General features: G+C 57.5%; 1 protein-coding gene across 1 annotated transcript in view; it reads left to right on the top strand.

Moving 5' to 3' along the window:
• The first annotated feature begins 331 nt into the window (after positions 1–331).
• Positions 332–19,227, top strand: part of TAF4 (TATA-box binding protein associated factor 4) — a 70,990-nt gene continuing 52,094 nt past the window's right edge. Inside the window, exon 1 of the mRNA XM_065893077.1 lies at positions 332–1,604. Within this exon, the coding sequence (XP_065749149.1) occupies positions 332–1,604 (1,273 nt within the window). The remainder of the gene's footprint in view (positions 1,605–19,227) is intronic.

Raw genomic sequence — 19,227 nt, 5'->3', positions numbered from 1 at the left:
GCCGCTCGCAGCCATTGGACGCGCCTTTTAGGCGAGCGCCGCGGCCAATCGTGGGGCGCCGGGCGGCCGGGCGGGGGGCACCGTGGCCAATGGCGAGGCGCCGGGCGGCGGGCGGGGGCGGGCGCGCCGCCGCGCCTGCGCAACGCGCCGCCGCCGCCCTCCCCCCCGCCCGGCCGCCCGCGCCCCCCGCCCGGCCGCCGCCCCCGCCCCGCCCGGCGCGCGCCGCCCCCCGCCCGCCCCCGCGGCCGCCCGCCCGCCCGCCCGCCCGCGCGGAGCCTCCTCCCCGCCCAGCGCCGGCCGAGCGGCGGCGGCGGCGGGCCGAGGAGGAAAGATGGCGGCGGGCTCGGATCTGCTGGACGAGGTCTTCTTCAACAGCGAGGTGGACGAGAAAGTGGTGAGCGACCTGGTGGGCTCGCTCGAGTCGCAGCTGGCGGCCAGCGCGGCCCACCACCACCACCTCGCGCCCCGCGCGCCCGAGGCGCGGGCCGCGGCCGCCGGCGCGCTCGGGAACCATGTCGGAGCCGGAGCCGTGCCGGCCGAGGGCGCGCCCGCAGCGGCGCCGGAGCCGCCCCCCGCAGGTAGAGCGCGGCGCGGCCTGAGCGCGGGCGGCCGCCGGCCGGGCCCGCGTCCTCACTGCGCTGCTTCGCTTGTCCCCGCAGGGCCCGCCGCGAAGCTGAGCGCGCTCGAGGCCGGCGCGAGCGCCGCGGCCGGCGCCGGGGCCGGGGCCGGCGCCGCGGCCGGGGCCTGTGCGCCGGGGGCAGCGGCCGCGCCCGAGCCCGCCGCCAAGCCCGCCGCCCGCAACGGCCCGCCCGGCGGCCCCGGCGCCGCGCAAACTTTGAATGGGAGCGCCTCGTTGGGGAACTCGCTCCGCGCCGCCGCCGCACCTGCTGTCAGCCTGCTCCACAACGGGCCCGCGCCCGCGCCGCCGCCGCCCAAGCCCGCCGCCGCCACTGTCATCCAGACGCCGCCCTTCCTCGGCGCCCCCCCCGCGCCCGCGCCCCGCGCCCCCTCGCCCCCCGCGCCCGCCGCGCCCCCCGCGCCCCCCGCGCCCGCCGCCGCTGCCCCGCCGCCGGCGCCGCCCGCCGCCGCCAGCCTGGCCCGGCCGCCCGGCCCCCCGGCCGGACCCCCGGTGGCCGCGCAGAACGGGGGCAGCGCCGCGCCCGCCCCCGCGCCCGCCCCCGCGCCCGCCCCGGCCCCAGCGCCCGTTTCTGCCCCGGCGCCCGCCGCCAACAGTCAGCCAGGGCCCGCCGCCGCGCCCGCGCAGGTGGCCAAGGCCGACTCGCCCAAGACTGCGCTGCAGCCGGCGCCCCCGCCGCCGCAGACCCTGGCGGCCAGCTGCCCGGCCGGCGCGGGGGCCGGCATGATCCTCGGGCCAACTATGCAAGGGGCTCTGCCCGCCGCCGCCGGCCTCCCACCGCCGGCCCCCGGTACCCCCACCGGGCTGCCCAAGGGCTCGACCAGCGCGGTGACCCAGAGCCTGCCCAGGACGCCCTCGGCCACCACCGGCGGGATCCGGGCCACGCTGACGCCCACGGTCCTCGCCCCACGCCTGCCGCAGCCGCCGCAGAACCCGACCAACATCCAGAACTTCCAGCTGCCCCCAGGTGAGTGGCCGCGCCGCCGGGCGAGTGCGTTCGTGCCTCGCAGCTGGGCGTCCAGGAAGTTGTCGCGCTGGCAGGACGCGGAGGTCATGGGCCCTGCGTGGGCCTGCTGCGAGCGGGGGTGCGCCTCTGCCTCGGCGCGGGACGGTCCTGGGCATGCGAGTGTGTGTGCGGGTGTGTGTGTGTGATGTGGCAGTGGGGGCCTCCTACCTGGTGCAGTGCTTGGCTCCAGCTTAGTCCTTTGCGTTGCAGAGCTTCTCTGCCAGGACTGCCAGTCCGGCAAGTGGGTCCTTTGCTCTCTTCCTGGCCCTGCGTGCCCCTGCCCAGTCCCCGCACGGTGGAGAGCAGTAGCAGCTGGTGCTCCGGGGACAACTTACTGGGTCGTTCAGCCTGGGCCCGTGGCTTTCCCATGCTTGGCACTTCCCTCTCTGATTTCTGGGATCAGGCATGTGGTCTGTGTCCTCATTGAACTCTTCTGCTCGTTTATTATGCTGGGCTGTGATTGGTGTCCCCTGCCGGTGGGCTAGGGACCCCCCTTTCCTGGTGAGGTCGGCGGAGTGACGCCCCCTCCACGAGGCTGGGCAAGGTTGCACGGAAAGCTTTCGCTGCCCTGCTGACACCAGGATGGCAGAGTTCCCAGGTGAGCCTGGAGGAGTCGCGGGGCACACAGCCTTCCTGGTCGGAGCCCTTGCCTCACGCCCGCTCTGCAGCCGTGTTTCAGCACTCCTCGTAGGCACGGTGTCGTTCTGCACGGCGTCCTCACTTAGAGGATGCCGGTTACCTTGATTATTACCAGTGAAGTCAGCGGTGGGCACGTGCTCTCCCATCAGCGGGTCCCCCGGAGGTACAGACGGTGCAGGAGGACCGCGAGCCTCCTTGACCCCACGCTCCATCTCCCGTCATCTCGGCAGCTCTTTAGGTTCGCCAGCGAAAGGTCCCCCACGGCATTACGTGTCCCGCTGCTTTGTTTCGGGCTTCCTGGGCAGAGAGAAACTCCAGCACTGGAGGCTCCCTGTCTTCCCTTCCATGCCCTCCGCCTCGCCTGCGCGGACTCGGAGCGCTCCTCCCCTGCTGTGTAGTAACGTGTGCCGCCGCCGTACAGGAGTGGTAGAAACAGCACGTCCTGTGCCTGTGTCCCCCATGCTTTCGGAAAAGAACGGTTGGTCACCTTGAGAGGATTTCAGCGTCTTGGAAGGAAGGGTTTGCTGTCAAAGTGCCGTGAGGTTTGGAGCCGTGGTGAAGTCTGGCAAGGACCTGATGTCACACGGGTGGGAGGAGGGGAGGCTCCAGCCAAGAGCAGCGTTTTTGGGTGGTTGTGGGAGCCCCCCTGCTGTGAGGGGAGGAGGGGGGGTGTAAGTTACTTGAGATGTGCGGGCTGCCCCTTACAGCACAGTTTGTTTGTTTTTGAGTTTGTAGGAGGGTTTTATTAAAGGTTGTGTTTTGCTCATTATGTGTCTTTTGACCTTTTAGTGGAAGATATGTTTGATCTTCAGTAACGTTTAAAAAAGAGAATTCGTGGTTGTAGCACATTATGGAAAATGTCAAAATACTTTTTACCTACTTATTAAAATACCTCCTCGTTGGTCCTCGGCACCTTCCTCGCTCCTAGCAAGGCCGGTTCCATGCGCTGCACTTTTGTTATTGAAAGCTGGTGTGAGCTCGTCAGTAAATTTTGCGAGACCGGCGCGCTGTGCCTGGCTCCCAGGGCGGGGCGGAGGCCATCGTCGTGTCCCCCGTCCCCCCCCACCCCCCGGCCTGCCTGGATGGTGCCTGTAGGTGTGGCTGTTTGGGGTTGACTGGATCCCCTTGGTCTGGGCCTCTGCGTAGGTGAAGCCTTCGCTACCTTATTTCTTCTGGGGGGAGGAAGCTGTGGTTTGGAAAGGGCACCTCTGTCATCTTCGTTGCGATTGACCCTGGATTCCCTCTCACCTCCTGTGTTAGCGGTGTGTTAGAGATGTCTGCACGTGACAAGTAGGTGACTCCTTGAAGAAAATTGTAAAAGCGCTGACTCTTTGCATGAGTTCTCACGAGTCTTTGCATTAGTCCCACGTGTGAGAGCAGAGAACAGCTCATGTTGACATTTGGGTGACAAATGCTGAGAGCTGTGCTTTAAAGGGGCCAAATGCTTTCTAGAAAATAAAAGATTCGCATTCATCTCTTCATGCTCCCCTCCCCCCACAGTTGATCTACTGATTTGGAGCGCTGATTAATTCCGCTGCTCCACCTTAGTAACAGAAGAAGCACAAAAAGTATAGTTAAAATTACTACCAGTGCCCCACAGCAGAGTGCCTTCTTTTAAATAGCACAAATTAGTTCTGTAAATCAAAGTGACAGATTACGAATATTCTAGTTACCTCATATAATTGGTCAATCGGAAAATATTAAATTCTGTTTGATGCTTCCTTTTCACTGAAATTTTTCATCATAAAAATGTACAAAGTGGAGGTGGAACTAACTTGTAAAAATAACTGTTGCTTGGATGATAACTCATTCTTGTTAGTACTCAGGCATTAGGGGTGGGCAGGGTTTTCAAAGCTACGCTTAGGTGTCAAGTGAAGTAACAGACTGTTGGCAGTTGGAGCGTGGCTGAGAGAGGCCTGCCCCTCCCAGTGCCTTCCCTCCCTGTAGGTCAGAGTCCGAGGGGGGAAACAGAGGGACAGAGGTTTCACCGAGTCCCTGAGGGCCAGTCAGGCCTTGCATGTTTCATCCTCACAGCCACCGTGAGCACGTGTTGAACTTGGTTTCAGTAAACTCAGTCTCGATATTCCTCGTCAGGACAGTTGTGTAAAGAGACGTTGATGTTATTGTCATTAATTTACTCACTTAAGGGTACCAGAGTTTCAATTTTATCTGCTGTGGGGAATGATAAGAACACATAAGCCTTCAGAGAGATTGTTGCAGCAAAGGCAGTGGACCCAAGAACAGTGAAAAGCACTAGTTAGTTCTGTACAGCTTAGAATAGGCATAACGTCGAAGTAGCGTTATTATTATAGTTGAAAGGAGAGAAAAGTGATGCGACACCGAAATTGGCGTGTGCGCAAATGGTTTTAAGAGATCTTTTGAGATCGATGTTACGCTAGAGATGCTTATTTCTAAAGGTTATCTTTTCTTGCATTTTCAGCAGTGTATGTCTGTCTGTTCTGCTTTCACAGAGAATTTGTTCTCCCGTGGGTCTAAGGTTTGGCTGAAGTGTTGGTTCTCATTCCGGGATAGAACACCTTTCCTCCATACCTGGGCTTCGGGAATGTTTGCATGGGGCTGGTGGCTTAAGATGAACACTCTTGAGGCTGCTGAGGTCTAGGGCAGGGGTTCCCGTCCTTGGTGAAAAGAATTATTGGATGGTGGGGAAAGGGGAAAAAGAGTCCAGGGTAGCAGACTGTGCTGTGTGGACCGGGTTGAGTTCTGGGAAGGCTGATCCTGAGCCGGGTGGCAGCCCCAGAGTTTTGGGCTCTGGACGTCTGGTGGCCGGCTTCGGCAGAAGTGCTTTGGCACAAGGGATGTTCTTAGAAGTTTAGATTTTGTTACTTGAGGGCACTCTTGACCTGGGACAGAACATATGGTTCTTTGGAGTCTCAGTTTCCCCAGGTGGAAAGTGAGCTTGACCATTTTGTGAAGCACTGTGAAACTGCATCCGGAGGAGCGGTGCGCGCCACCGTCAAGTAGCGTTTATCCACACGCTGTCTCAGCTCCATTATGTTTCTCACTGGTTTCCAAGCAGTATGTTGCTGTAGATGTAGCAAAGTCTAAAACACAGTTTTATTCCCATCAGAACCATGCCCAGATTGGACAGGTTCTCAGTGACCGGGGAGCCTGGTGTGGTGGCCAGCTCTGGTTCTGTGAGAGAGTTGCTGAGGTTGTCATCACAGGTGGGCCATAGACCTGGGGGACATGTCCTGGAAGCCGTGGGGGACAAGGGGGTGCAGCTGTCTGCAGAGAGAGTGGACCTGGGCAGGGGGCTCACTTTAGGCCAGAGGCCTTCACTGAGTTTTTCTCTTGACATCCTTAGATAACAGTGACATTTGAAAAAAATAAAAAACAAAAAACTTTTGGGGAGCTGTACCCGGCCAGCACTGGGCATTTTTGCTTAGCGTAGCAGAGGTGGTGTCTCTGAGTTTGCTTCCACACCGCTGGCTTGGAGGCGAGGCCCGTGGCGGGCAAGCAGGCGGTCACTCTTCCTTTTTCTCTGTCCCACCTTGGAAGCTGGCTGTCCGCATCGTCTTTAGGGTGGATGTAGCCGTCTTGGTGATGTGGACTCATCAGGATGAGGCTGCACACGTAGGTGGGTGTCTTTCGGAGCTGGTGGTTCTCACGTTTTAGCAACAGCCAGGAAAGGGGTCCCTCAGGCCCTTCCGGGGTGTCTCTTCTCACTGCGCTCCAGGGCAGTGGGCCCTGCCCTTGTGGCGGAATCACCAGGGTTTGAAGAGACAACTTTCTGAGTACCACTGCATGAGGGGTGCGTCCTTATTTGCGAGGGCTCTGGAAGGAAGCAGTTGGGAAAGTGGTCTCCTGGCTAGGGGGCGGCTGTCTTGCCCCCCAGCCTGTGGGGTGGAGCCTGGGCTCTGGCCGCTGCCCGCCCCCCGCAGTGGTGTTTGATCGGAACTGGAGCGGCTCGGTTCAGACCCCGCCCTGGGGGGAAGCGGCTCAGTGGAAAGAGCAGCGGTGCACCTGTCTGTTTCCTTGAAGTCGTAATGAGATGCCGGTGGTTCCTGACATGCTTCCCGAGCCCGTTTCAGTGTAAATGTAAGCTTTCCTCATCTTAAATGATACCTTTTAAGAAAGCTTTTTCATAAATCACTAGTCGTATGTGAGTTGATCAAAACATAATTAAAACCGTTTTTGAAAATCTTGAAGCAGAGATTTTGAAGGACTCTGGAGAAACTTGCCTGAGATTTGGGGTAATGTGCATAGGTCTCGGAAGCACTTTTCCTTGTCTTCGTGTCGATGGCCAGCAGGAGACTCAGGTTTTCTTGATTGTCTTGATTGATTCAGCCGCCGTTCAGAGCTCTCACCTGTGAAATTTGTCTCAGGCTGGAGGTCGGCAGCCTTTTATTTAATCAGGCCTTTGATAGTAAATAAAACAGTCGAACCAAGTAAGAAAAGCAAAGGACAGGGGAGCTGTTTGCAGCAGGACCCTCTGCCCTGGGTGCTGTGCGCCTGGCGGGTGACTGAACTGTGTTGTTTCCTGCTGGGCCTGAGGGGACCCTGGCTCCTGGCCTGTGAGTTACAGATGCATGCACTTCAGAGCTTCTTTCTTAGAATAATTGCTCTTTAATGCTCCGTGAAGTAGAGCAAGTGCTATAAAGTCATGATTGAAAATTGGAAACTTTATATTTCTAGGGTAGGGCTGTGCACGCTTTGAATAAGAAAATTTGAAATTTAAAAAATAAACGTATTTATCTTTGGCTGCGTTGGGTCTTCGTTGCTGCGCGCGGGCTTTCTCTAGTTGCGGCGAGCGGGGGTTACTCTGTTGCGGTGCGTGGGCTTCTCATCGTGGTGGCTTCTCGTTGTGGAGCACGGGCTCTAGGCACGCGGGCTTCAGTAGTTGCAGCACGTGGGTTCAGTTGTTGTGGCTCACGGGCTCTAGAGCACAGGCTCAGTAGTTGTGGTGCACGGGCTTAGTTGCTCCGCGGCATGTGGGGTCTTCCCGGACCAGGGCTCGAACCCGTGTCCCCTGCACTGGCAGGTAGATTCTTAACCACTGCGCCACCAGGGAAGTCTTAAAAATTTTGAATTTTATATATCCTCGAATAGCTACACCAAGGAATTAAAACCTTTAGTAAACAAAGAGATACAAAAAATGTCCACAATTTAGATTCCTCCCCCGCCCCCATTTGAGAAGTGCATAGACGTCGCCCCTGTTTGTCCGGCTTCCTTGTCCGGCTGCCTGCCTGTCCGTGCTGCTGCATGGGCGTGGATGGAGGCCGTGGATGGAGGCCGGGGGAGCTCCCCACCCTCCTGGCGTGGGCATCGTGAGCGGGGCTTGAAGCAGGGCCTGTGACTGCAGAGCCCCTCTGCAGCCCTGTGAAGCTGAGTTGGACTTTTGTCCTTCCCTCCTGAAGTTAGAGCCTGGATGGGAATTTTCTGCCTCTTCCACATGGCCTGGGAGGAAGGGACACGCACGCTGATTTTGAGCCCAAACTTGGGAGACGTGTGACCAGGTGAAGAGGAGGACGCGGGATATCCGCGCTGACACTGGGGAACTAGTATCCTCCAGGGCTTGTTTCCGAATGTTCTCTAGCTCCAGAGGTTGGGGAAATCCTAAAACGGTTCTTACGACCGTATCAAATTGGATGTCATATTTTAGAACTTAGGGGCAAGCGGTAAGAAGGTTCTAGCTCTCAAGTGACTTGTTTTGGGGGGGGGGTGGTCAGTGGTCTGAGTAGACACCAAGTGGACAGGGCGGGACTCTAGTAGCCAGGAGATCTAAGCCCTCCTCCCCAGTGCTGGGCGCGGCCTGCCAGGTGTGTGTCCGCTGGTCGGAGTGGCAGGTGTTGGCTGGACACTCCACAGAGGGCAGAGAGGCCTGTGGGGTCAGCGAGGAGCCTGTGAGCTTCGGGGAGGGAGAGGGCAGCGCACACCACTCACACGGCCGTGTCTCAGCATCACGGGGAGAAGGCGAGAAGGCAGCTTCTCCACTCCGAGACTTTGTGCTGAAGTATGTGGACAGCTGCTCAGGAAAGGAGTTTAAAGGAGTTTTTTACATCTCTCACAGGGGAGCTCACCTTCATAAGGTTTATGCAGACGGACGCTGGGTGGTAGTGAGCCCAGCACATGAGAGACAGGCCTGATGCGTGCCTGTTTGATCTGTAAAGATGCTGTGAAATAGTAGCATCTTAGGTACCACGACACTTACTTGAAGAATTAGAAAGGAAGCGTTCTTGATGGATTTTCAAATGTAACTGTGTTATTAAAGTCCTTAGTCACTTGAAAATGACTCCTTTCCTCACCTGTTTTTTCTGATCATAAAATTAGATTTATTCCTTTAGGAAGTTTGGAAAGAGAGGGGCCCTGTGGCCCGCCTTCTCCTGCGTGAGTCTGGAGTGCAGCTCCCACCCCTCAGTGATCTTTGAAGTTCCCTTTGTCCGCCTGGTCCCCCACTGCCTCGGGCCAACGCTTCGTCGCAGGCCCCTGAGACAGGCTGCTGTGCGGATGTGCACTGGTCTGTCACGAATGACCCTTAGGTGGCTGTCCTTGTGTCCACTGTGTGCGTCTGCTGGGCTGAGCACTTTCAGGTCTTTGATAAAGATTGTCTTCTGAAGAGCTCGACCATTTACGCTTTTGAAACCATGGTTTTTAGAAATGTGGCCAAAATACGACTCTTTAGAAATCGATAGTGTTCTAAAGACTTCTTTAGACAGTTGTGTCTAGTTTTACGTCACATTTTTTTCAACCAAGTGAGGTTAATTAAACCCCTTGATTGGTGGAGGTGTTGATGGAGAGGGTGGCCCGATCACACTCATGCTTTCCAGGTGTGGACTGAGCCAGTGAGCCAGGCTGCTGGGGTGCCGGGGTCCAAGCTGGGGGCCCCCAGTTCCACAGAGCCCCGGCTGTCAGGGTGCTTCGTCGTGCTGGGCAGCAGGCAGCGGACGAACAAGCGGAGCCTCGGCAGGGTTTCTCACGCTAAGTTGATGGAGGAGTGGACGAGGGACCAGCAGGTGCCGCCGGCCGGGAAGCCCTTCCGAGCAGGCGAGTGAGACCTGGGTGATGAGAAAGGAGCCACGTGCCGCCTGGGACCCGGGTTCAGGCAGAGGAGGGAGCCAGTGCAGGGGCCCGAGGGCAGGTCAGGGAGAGGCTCCTGGGCCGGAGTGGGCGAGCGGGGGTGGGGGGGGCCACGGGGGATGGGTGGGGGCTGGCTGGCTAAAGAGCCGTGTAGCCAGGTGTGCTGGGGGTTTGAGTTTATTCCAGGTGCGCTGGGAAGGCTTTGGAGGGTTTTCGGCAGCGCAGCGGTAGAATCCGAACTGCGTTGTGAGAGCGCTTTGTGTCTGTGGCCAGGGGTGAGGTGGCCAGGGCAGGACGGGCAGCGTCCAGGCGGGGGCAGGTAGCCGGGCCTGGGGTGCCGGCGTAGGGTGGAGCGCTGTGGACTTGCTGATAGGCTCAAGGCCAGGGAGTCCCAGAGGGACTGAGATTCGGGACCACAATGACACGGGAGAAGGTGGAACGTTCCCTGGGTGGGCAGTGAGGGTGGGGACAGATGTGTGTGTTTGGACACGTTAAGTTTGAGATGCCTATTCCCAGAGGAAACATCAGAGGTGGGTAGTTAAATATAAGGCAGGAGCTTGCGAGAGAGGTTGGAAGAGGTCGGAATTTGGGAGTCATGGCATTCGATGGGATTTTTGGTTGTGGACGGTCACCCCCAACGGAGCCTCAGCGTAGACCCAGCGAGTGAGGGCTGCCTCCTGGGAGAAGGTGGGGAGTAGGCAGCCCCCTGCTGGGGCGGAGTTGGGGCGGGCAGAGGGTCAGGAGGAAAGGGTGGCCCTGAATGCTGCCAGCTCTTTGGGGAAGAAAAACATGGGGCACTTGTTTTAAGAGTGTTTTGTGATGCCGGGCGTTTGTCATTGAGGGAGTGCCGTTCCCTGGCCTCTTTGCCGTTTTATTTATGAAAATGGCTTAGAATGAACATCGTTACTTTCGACACGGTGCGTGAGTTGATGAGCTCAGGTGATTTGCAGTCCTCGACTTCCTGCCATGTGCAGATGGAGGGATGCAGGGGTCTGTAGGTTTCTGGAGCCGGTCGGTCCTGTGAAGGTGACCTCCCCTGATGAAGATGCTGAGACTGGAGGTGAGTGGCTTTTCAGGGACCCGGCGGCCAGTTACCGAGGGGCTGGGCCCAGAGAGAGGCCGGCCAGCTGGGCCTCCAGGGTGCCTGCTCCTTCCTGTGCACCCCTCATGGCTGTGCCGACTTGAAACAGCTGATGCACAGGGACCAGGCTTTTCACGGGGAAAATCCATATGGCGAGAGGCTGTTCCCAGGGTGAGTGTGCCCGCCACCCGTTCTGGAGACACAGGTGCGGGAGGGCGTGGAGTGCCCGGGCCGCGGGCTTCTCGGGGTGGCAGCGACTGTGCTCTGCGGTCCCGGCTTGGAAAGGCCCCTCACTGCGCCCGCGGGCTCTTCTCTGCACGGGCCACAGGTGCTCCGGTCGAGGCCACCTTGCCGGCTGGAAAGGGTGAGCGGTCAGGAGGCACTCTGGCCTTGAGGCCCGGGACCTTTCTCCTGATGGCAGAGGCCGTGGGCTCCTGCAGCCTGTGTCCGGGGGCTGTCTTGGTGGGCAGTCAGCAGCCCTACTCGTGGCCCCGCAGGCCAGGGCAGTGGTTTGAGAGCTGGGCACTCGTCGGTCAGCAAGCACTAACTGAGCACCAGGTTCAGGTCCGACCTTGTGCTGACGCAGTGTGGTCCTGTCCTCAGGGAGTGCCTTTCTGATGGGCTCGTGTTGCTGAACCACTGTAAGTCAGTGCGTGAGGGCAGGAGTGGGCCGAGTGTTATGTCATTTCTGAGATGCAGTGTCATTAGTCAGTCCCTCCCCTGGTGTAATTTCTCAAAGTAGAGGTTCTGTCTGTTATATTCAGTTCTGGAGGCTCCAGAGTTTTCTCTGCTGCTTTGGACTGATTAGATAACAAGTCAGGTCTGGTGCCACTTAGTTATGTGTTTGGCAGTTTAAGAAACTCAGTTCAGAAGGCTCACTTTGGAAGTCCTCGGGTGATGTAGTAAAGATAGCCTACAGCTGGGCCACGGGGAGGCAGGCAGAGAGCCCTGAGCCAGAGCTTGTCAGTGATTGTGTGGGTCTGGGCCTCGGTGCCTGGCCTGGGCCCTCGTGGACTGACCCCTGCTTCCCTTCCACGCTGAGCAGTTGGGAAACGGCTGCCTGGTGCTGCCTAGCGTCCTGGAGCTGTGGGGGCTTTGCAAACGCGCCTCTGCGGGGGGCTCTGAGGCTGCGCTTGGGGGTGCTGTTGGCTTGGCGACCTCGGGGCTGCCAGCAGAGTCTCCTGGTGTGGGTGTGGGCTGCCGACCCGCTGGGGACATGCTTCCCTAGAGACAAGTGTTGTGTCTCCGGTCTAGCCTTAGCAGGGTAGGACAGGTGAGCGCAGGGATGCGTGGGCACGGGCAGAGCAGGCGGAGAGTATCTGGGCTCCATTCTCCGGGTCAGCACGGCCGGATGGCAGGAGTACACCGTGTGCAGGAAGCAGGTGGGGTGGGGCCCGGTGTGAGCCCACTTTCGAGGCTGTGCAGGGACACCACTCGGATCTGTGTTACCACCTGTGTTGTGCCGTGTGTTCCTTCACGCGCGAGCTTTCTCTAGTGCGCTGAGCGGGGGCTACTCTTCATTGTCGTGTGCGGGCTTCTCATTGCGGTGGCTCCTCTTGTTGCGGAGCACGGGCTCTAGGTGCGTGGGCTTCAGTAGTTGTGGCACGTGGGCACAGTAGTTGTGGCACGCGGGCTCAGTAGTTGTGGCACGCGGGCTCTAGAGCACAGGCTCAGTAGTTGTGGCATGTGGGCGCAGTAGTTGTGGCTCACGGGCTCTAGAGCGCAGGCTCAGTAGTTGTGGCATGTAGACTCAGTAGTTGTGGCTCGTGGGCTCTAGAGCACAGGCTCAGTAGTTGTGGCGCACGGGCTTAGTTGCTCCGCGGCATGTGGGATCTTCCCGGACCAGGACTCGAACCTATGTCCCCTGCATTGGCAGGCGGGTTCTTAACCGCTGCACCACCAGGGAAGTCCATGCCTGCCTTCTTCCTCATCAGTCAGCGCCCGGGTCACAGCCGTACGTCACGGCCGCTCTTCGTTTTGCCGAGAACATCACTTTCGGACGCTTCTGCCCGTCATCAGGCGCCAGCCCCTGTGCTGCTCCTGGACCCTGGCGTCTGTGGCCCCCAAGGCCGAGCAGGCCCTTCCTCAGGACTGCATGTCTCGCATGTCTCTCACTGAGTCCCAGCAGCGGGGCAGGTGGCTCTGAGCCCGTACAGGTGGGGCTTCCTGTGGGTTACCAGTTGGTTTTGACTGTGGTCTCGTTAGCAAAGCAGGGACACCTGAGGGCAGGGAGCGTGGCTTGTGTGTTGCTCCTCTTTGACCTCAGCATCAGCGTGGCGCTTGCGTGGCGTATGTGCTCGCCGCTGAGTCAAGGAGGCCTGGGGGTGTTTGTGGTCTGTCCGCTCAGTAGACAGGCCGAGACTTCAGGAAGCTGTTGGTGGAGACCAGTGGAGGACAGGATAAGTGTGTTTGGATCTGAGATGTGTAGACGTGAATTAGTCATGGTCTCTGGTCATGTAACAGTTTAATAAGCACCTGTGACACCCCTGGCAGCAGAGCTGGGTCCCTGCACACCTCCCACGTGACTGTCTGGCCCCCCACCTCTCCGGCCGCGGCAGCCGTTGTCCCCACTCGTGGCCACCACACCCTCGTTTCCACTTCGTACCTGCTCGTGGCGTCTTCCTGAAGGTTGCTGAACCGTGTGTCTGGTTTTGCCATAACTTTGCAGAGAGAGCCATGCTGTGGGCCGTCTTCTGGGACCTCGGGTGTCGCGGTGCAGGAGTCGTCCTCCTGTAGGGCGGGCGGTCCTTTGTCACCTGGGGACCCCACAGCTTCTTCAGCCCCGCTCACCTTGCTGGGGTGTCCAGTGGGGGAGCAGGGGGCACAGTCCTGTCGTGGGAGGAACCGCCAGCCCAGGAAGTGCTGCCGCTTCCCAGCGATGTGTGGGATATGCTGAGCTCCAGTGGGGGAGCAGGGGGCACAGTCCTGTCGCGGGAGGAACCGCAGCCCAGGAAGTGCTGCCGCTTCCCAGCGATGTGTGGGATATGCTGAGCTCCAGTGGGGGAGCAGGGGGCACAGTCCTGTCGCGGGAGGAACCGCCAGCCCAGGAAGTGCTGCCGCTTCCCAGCGATGTGTGGGATATGCTGAGCTCCAGTGGGGGAGCAGGGGGCACAGTCCTGTCGCGGGAGGAACCGCAGCCCAGGAAGTGCTGCCGCTTCCCAGCGATGTGTGGGGTATGCTGAGCACAGGCCAGCTGTTTGCTTACGGAAACTCACGCACTTGCTTCTAGACGCTTGAGTTACGGTTGTCCACTAGATGCCCAAGTGAGTGTCGGCGGGAATTGAGGTGTGAGTCAAATTCAGAAGTGGGTTCAGGGCTGGGAACCTGGAAGGGAGGGTCCCTGAAAGAGGGATGGTACTTTAAACCAGGGGGTCGGTGTGCTCGCCTGGTTTGGGGGACGGGCAGGATAGCCAGGGAGGAAAGAAGCGCCCACAGATGTGTTCTGAGACCTTCTGACGCCTGATGGCGGAACAGGTGGATGCAGCTGCAGAGGAGATGGGGGAAGAAGGGGGCCCTCGGGGCGGGGAGGCAGGTGTGGGGTCAGGAGTGTGTCAAGGAGGTGAGTGTCTATACCTGGCAGGGAGGTGGAGACGGAGCTGCCCTTGGGCTGGGCCCTGGAGGCTGGTGACCGGAACGGGCCAGCCTGGGGGAAGGTGAGAAGGGCCCTTGGGGTGTCAGGACAGTGCTTGGGGACTGTCGGTGGGGCACATGCCAGTGGAGTCTCAGGAGTCTCAGTCTCTTTGGTTGTTTCTGGGCTTGTTTCTGAAAGATGGGAGATTTTAGAGCATGGCTCTCCGGTGGAAAGGTGACGTGAGCCACACAGAAAGTTCAGTTTCCAGTAGCAGTTAAAAAGGACAAAAAACACGAGTGTACGACAAGATGAAAGTAATACTTTTAACATATTTTGGCCCACTGTATCACGTCGGGCTGTCACCCGTGTCCGAGTCACCCTGAGCTGTTGGCGCGCCTGCGGACTCAGCACAGCCCCTCCTGGCGCTCGAGGTGGCTCCTGGACGTGTACCTGGGGACGGAGAGTGCAGCGGGGGAAGGAGGGTGTGTGGTCAGGCCCTGGAGGAGGTCGCTGGGGGCCGGGCACTGAGCTGGAGGGCACTGAGCCCGGAGGGCGGTGTGGGGCCAGGCTGAGGACGGTGCGGAGCCAGCCCTTGGGGTGGGGAAGCGTGTAAGGAGCTGCAGTGCGGGCGGCAGTGTGGCCGGAGTGGGGAGGGCTGTGCAGGAGGCAGGTGGGAGGGGCTGGGCTGGATGGGGGGGGGCCCTGACTCCTTCCCTGGGGGCGGCGGGGAGGGGGGCCGTGTGCGTTGTGGCCTGCCTGTGGCAAAGCACTGGGTCACCGGGAGAAATCGGGCAGTGGGAGCGCCCAGAGTCTACCAGGGTGGCCGCGGGGCTGACGGGTCAGTGATTGCTCAGCGGCAGCTTTTTTGAGAGTGAAAGGAGGACACGGATAACGGAGTTCAGACAGGAGGGGGAAACCATTGCTCTGGGTGGGTCAGCCCCATGGCTGATGGGGGGTGCAGCCCGTGGCGGGAAGAGGCCACTCTGGCTGGCGCTTGGGGTCCCCCGTGCCCACCCCACCTCGCTGCCCGGGGGCTGACATCCTGCTGGAGCCGTTCTCCAGGAGCTTCCAGGGGGAGGCTGTGGCGAGCACGCCTGTCTCTGCCCAGGGGCCCTGACACACTGGGCCCCAGCCACACTGAGGGCCTGGACCTTCAGCCCAACGTTGCCATCTCCGTGCCGGTCGCAGGACCTCGGGTCTCCTGGGGTGGGTGCCCCCCGGCCCTGCCGTCGAGCCTGCGCCCCTGGACGCTCCAGTTCTCCAGGTTGAGGACAGTGTGGTGCCATTTCTGTGGGCACTTCGCCCCTTCTTGGTAGCTTCGCGCCTGTGCTCTCTTTCTGAAATTCCTTTTACTTTGTCGGGAGCACTGTGTCGTGTCTGTGTGGTTTGCTCTTGTGCGTTCTCCCTGGTTGTGGGTGCCCCGTCTCTCCAGCTCTCTCGAGTTGCGTTGTGAGAAAGGAAGCCCTCTGATCCTCGGCACGCAGGACAGCGATTGGCCCATAGCAGGTGTGCACGCCCCTGTCCTGTAGGAGCCTTCCCTGAAGTGTCTGGTGGTCCTGGCTCGTCTGAGCACGGCATGAACAGGGAGGGGGTCATGCTCGTGCCTCGGCACCCCTCGTCTCTGGGTGATCGGGTGGGACTAGGCGGGACTTCTTGATGCCAGAATGTTCTCAGTGTCTTAGGAAAGGATAATCCGACTCTGAGTTTTTCCTGCTTAAAGCCTGGACACGTGGCTGCTGTGCTACCCAGACTCCCCCAGTTCCCGTTCGTGGTCCCTGCAGCAGGGACCTCCCTCCCCGAGCCCTTGGGGGCAGTGCTGGGCAGACCCCTTCCTGCCCCTCCTCCTGGAGTCTGCTTTTCCTCCTTCATTCCTTGGTTCTTCGTTTCCTGACCAGGGATCGGACCCAAGTCCATGGCAGTGGAAGCCCGCATCCTAACCTCTGGACTGCCAGGGAATTCCTGGAATCTCCCGTCCTTCTATTCTCTCCTTCTCTTGGGGGCTTGGGACCACTTAGGTTCATTTATTCTCGGTTTAGTGGGTCTTGGTGGGGGAGGAGATGGTTCCACCGGTCAGATGGCCACCCAGAGGCTGCTTCTCAGGGGGGTTTTGGGGCACCTCCCTGGACTCTCCAAGTACTAGTAAAAGCAGATTAAAAAAATATATTTATTTACTTATTTATCTTTGGCTGCATTGGGTCTTAGTTGCGGCGTGCAGGATATTTTGTTGTGACACAAGCTCTTCATTGTGGTGGGCAGGCTTCTCTCCCGTTGTGGCGTGCGGGCTCAGTAGTTGCAGCTCGAGGGCTCTCTAGTTAAGGCACTAGGGCTCAGTTGCCCCTAAGCATGTGAGATCTTAGGTCCCCGACCAGTGATCGAACCTGTGTCCCCTGCATTGGAAGGCGGATTCTTAACCACTAGACCACCAGGGAAGTCCCCAAAGCAGATTTTTTTTTTTTTTTTTTTTTTTTGCAGTACGCGGGCCTCTCACTGCTGTGGCCTCTCCCGTTGTGGAGCACAGGCTCCGGACGCGCAGGCTCAGCAGCCATGGCTCACGGGCCCAGCTGCTCTGTGGCATGCGGGATCCTCCTGGACCAGGACACGAACCCGCGTCCCCTGCATTGGCAGGCGGACTCCCAACCACTGCACCACCAGGGAAGCCCCAAAGCAGATTTTTTTAAAGACAATTATTTTAGAGCATTTTTAGTTTCACAACAAGTTAAAAGTATAGAGATTTCCTATATGCCCCTGGCCCCCACACATACATAACCTCCCCCATTATCCGCACCCTCCACCAGATGGTGCATTTGTTACAACTGATGAACCTGCATTGACACCTCATCATTGCTCAGGGTCCATAGTTTACATCAGGGCTCACTCTTGGTGACGTACATTCTGTGGGTTTGGACAAATGTATAATGACATGTATCCACTATTGTAGTATCACACGGAGTAGTTTTACTACCCTCAAACTTCTCTGTGCTTCACCTATTCATCCCTCCCTCCCCCAACCCCTGGCTCCCACTCGACTCGTCTTTTCACTGCCTCCATCATCTTTTCCAGAGTGTCGTAGAGTTGGAACCATACGGTATTGTAGTCTTTTCTGACTGTCCTCTTTCACTTAGTAATATGCACTTATGGTTCCACCATGTCTTTTCATGGCTTGATAGTTCATTTCCTTTTATCACTGAATAACATTCCACTCTCTGGGCATACTGCAGTTTATTTATCCATTCACCTGCTGAAGGACATCTTGGTTGCTTCCAAGTTTTGACAGTTGTGAATAAAGCTGCTTTAAACATCTGTGTGCAAGTTTCTGTGTGGACATGAGTTTTCAGCTCCTTTGGATAAATACCAAGGAGCAGAGTTGCTGCATCATATGGTAAGAGTATGTTTAGTTTCGTAAGAAACTGTCAAACTGTCTTCCAAAGTGGCTGCAGCGTTTCACATCCCCACCAGCCGTGAATGAGCGTTCCCGTGGCTCCACATGCTCACCAGCATTTGGTGTTGTCGGTGTTCTGGATTTTGGCCGTTCTGAGAGTGACGTAGTGGTATCTCATTGTTTGAATTTGCACTTCCCTGGTGACGTATGACGGGAAGCGTCTTTTCACGTGCTCGTTTGCCATCTGTATGTCTTCTTTGCTGAGATGCCTGTTTAGGTCTTTGGCCCAGTTCCAGTTGGGTTGTTTGTTTTCTTACTGAGTTTTAAGAGTTCTTTGTATATTTTGATTAACAGTCCTTTATCAGATGTGTCTTTTGCAAATATTTTCTCCCAGTCTGTGGCTTGTCTTCTCATTCTCTTGAAGTTGTCTTTTGTAGTACAGATGTTTTTAGTTTTAATGAAGTTCAGCCTATCAATTTTCTCTTTTATGGATCGTGCCTTTTTTAAAAAAATTTATTTTAAAATTTATTTATTTATTTATGGCTGTGTTGGGTCTTCGTTTCTGTGTGAGGACTTTCTCCAGCAGTGGCAAGCGGGGCCACTCCTCATCGCGGTGCGCGGGCCTCTCACCATCGCTGCCCCTCTTGTTCTGTGCGGAGCACAGGCTCCAGACGCGCAGGCTCAGTAATTGTGGCTCACGGGCCCAGTCGCTCCACGGCATGTGGGATCTTCCCAGACCAGGGCCCGAACCCGTGTCCGCTGCATTGGCAGGTAGACTCTCAACCACTGCGCCACCAGGGAAGCCCTGGATCGTGCCTTTAATGTTGTATCTGAAAAGGCATCACCAGACCCAAGTTATCTAGGTTTTCTCCTCTGTTATCTTCTTGGAGTTTTATAGTTTGCAATTTACATTTAGGTCTATGATGCATTTCGAGTTAATTCCCGTGAAGGGTGTAAGGTCTGTGTCTAGATTCATCTTTTGCTTGTGGATGGGTGTCCAGTGGTTCCAGCACCATTTGTTGAAGAGACTGTCTTTGCTCCATTGTATTGCTTTTGGCCGTTTGTCCAAGATCAGTTGATGATATTTGTGTGGGTCTATTTCTGGGCTGTCTGTTCTGTTCCATTGATCTATGTGTCTGTTCTTTCCCCAGTACCACACTGTCTTCATTACTATAGCTTTGTTTTTTTTTTTTGGTTGTACGCGGGCCTCTCACTGCTGTGGCCTCTCCCGTCGCGGAGCAACAGGCTCTGGACGCGCAGGCTCAGCGGCCACGGCTCACGGGCACAGCCGCTCCGCGGCATGTGGGATCCTCCCGGACTGGGGCACGAACCCGTGTCCCCTGCATCGGCAGGCGGACCCCCAACCACTGTGCCACCAGGGGAGCCCTACTATAGCTTTTCAGGAAGTCTTGAAGTTGGGTAGTCAGCCCTCCTGCTTTGTTCCTTTCCTTCAATATTGTGCTGACCCTTCTGGGTCTTTCGCCTCCTCTCCGTGTGAACTTTAGAATCACTGTGTTGATACTCATGAAATAACGTGCTGGGATTTTGATTGTGAGTGTGTTGGGAAGAACTGACATCTTGACAGTATTGAGTCTTCCTATCCATAAACATGGAATATCTCTTCATTGATTTAGTTCTCCTTTGATTTAATTCATCATTGTATGTATTATGTTAGATTTATATCTAAGTATTTCACTTTTTGGGTGCTAATGTAAGGGTATTGTGTTTTTAATTTGAAATTCCATTTATTCATTGTTGGTTTATAGGAAAGCAATTGAAATTTTTTTTTTCTTGGTTGCGCCCCGCGACATGTGAGATCTTAGTTCCTCGACCAGGGGTAGAACCTGTGCCCCCTGCAGTGGAAGCGTGGAGTCTT

This window comes from Phocoena phocoena, chromosome 15 (genome assembly GCF_963924675.1).
Source record: "Phocoena phocoena chromosome 15, mPhoPho1.1, whole genome shotgun sequence".
NCBI classification, from domain to species: domain Eukaryota; kingdom Metazoa; phylum Chordata; class Mammalia; order Artiodactyla; family Phocoenidae; genus Phocoena; species Phocoena phocoena.
This window is presented reverse-complemented; position numbering and strand designations above follow the sequence as displayed.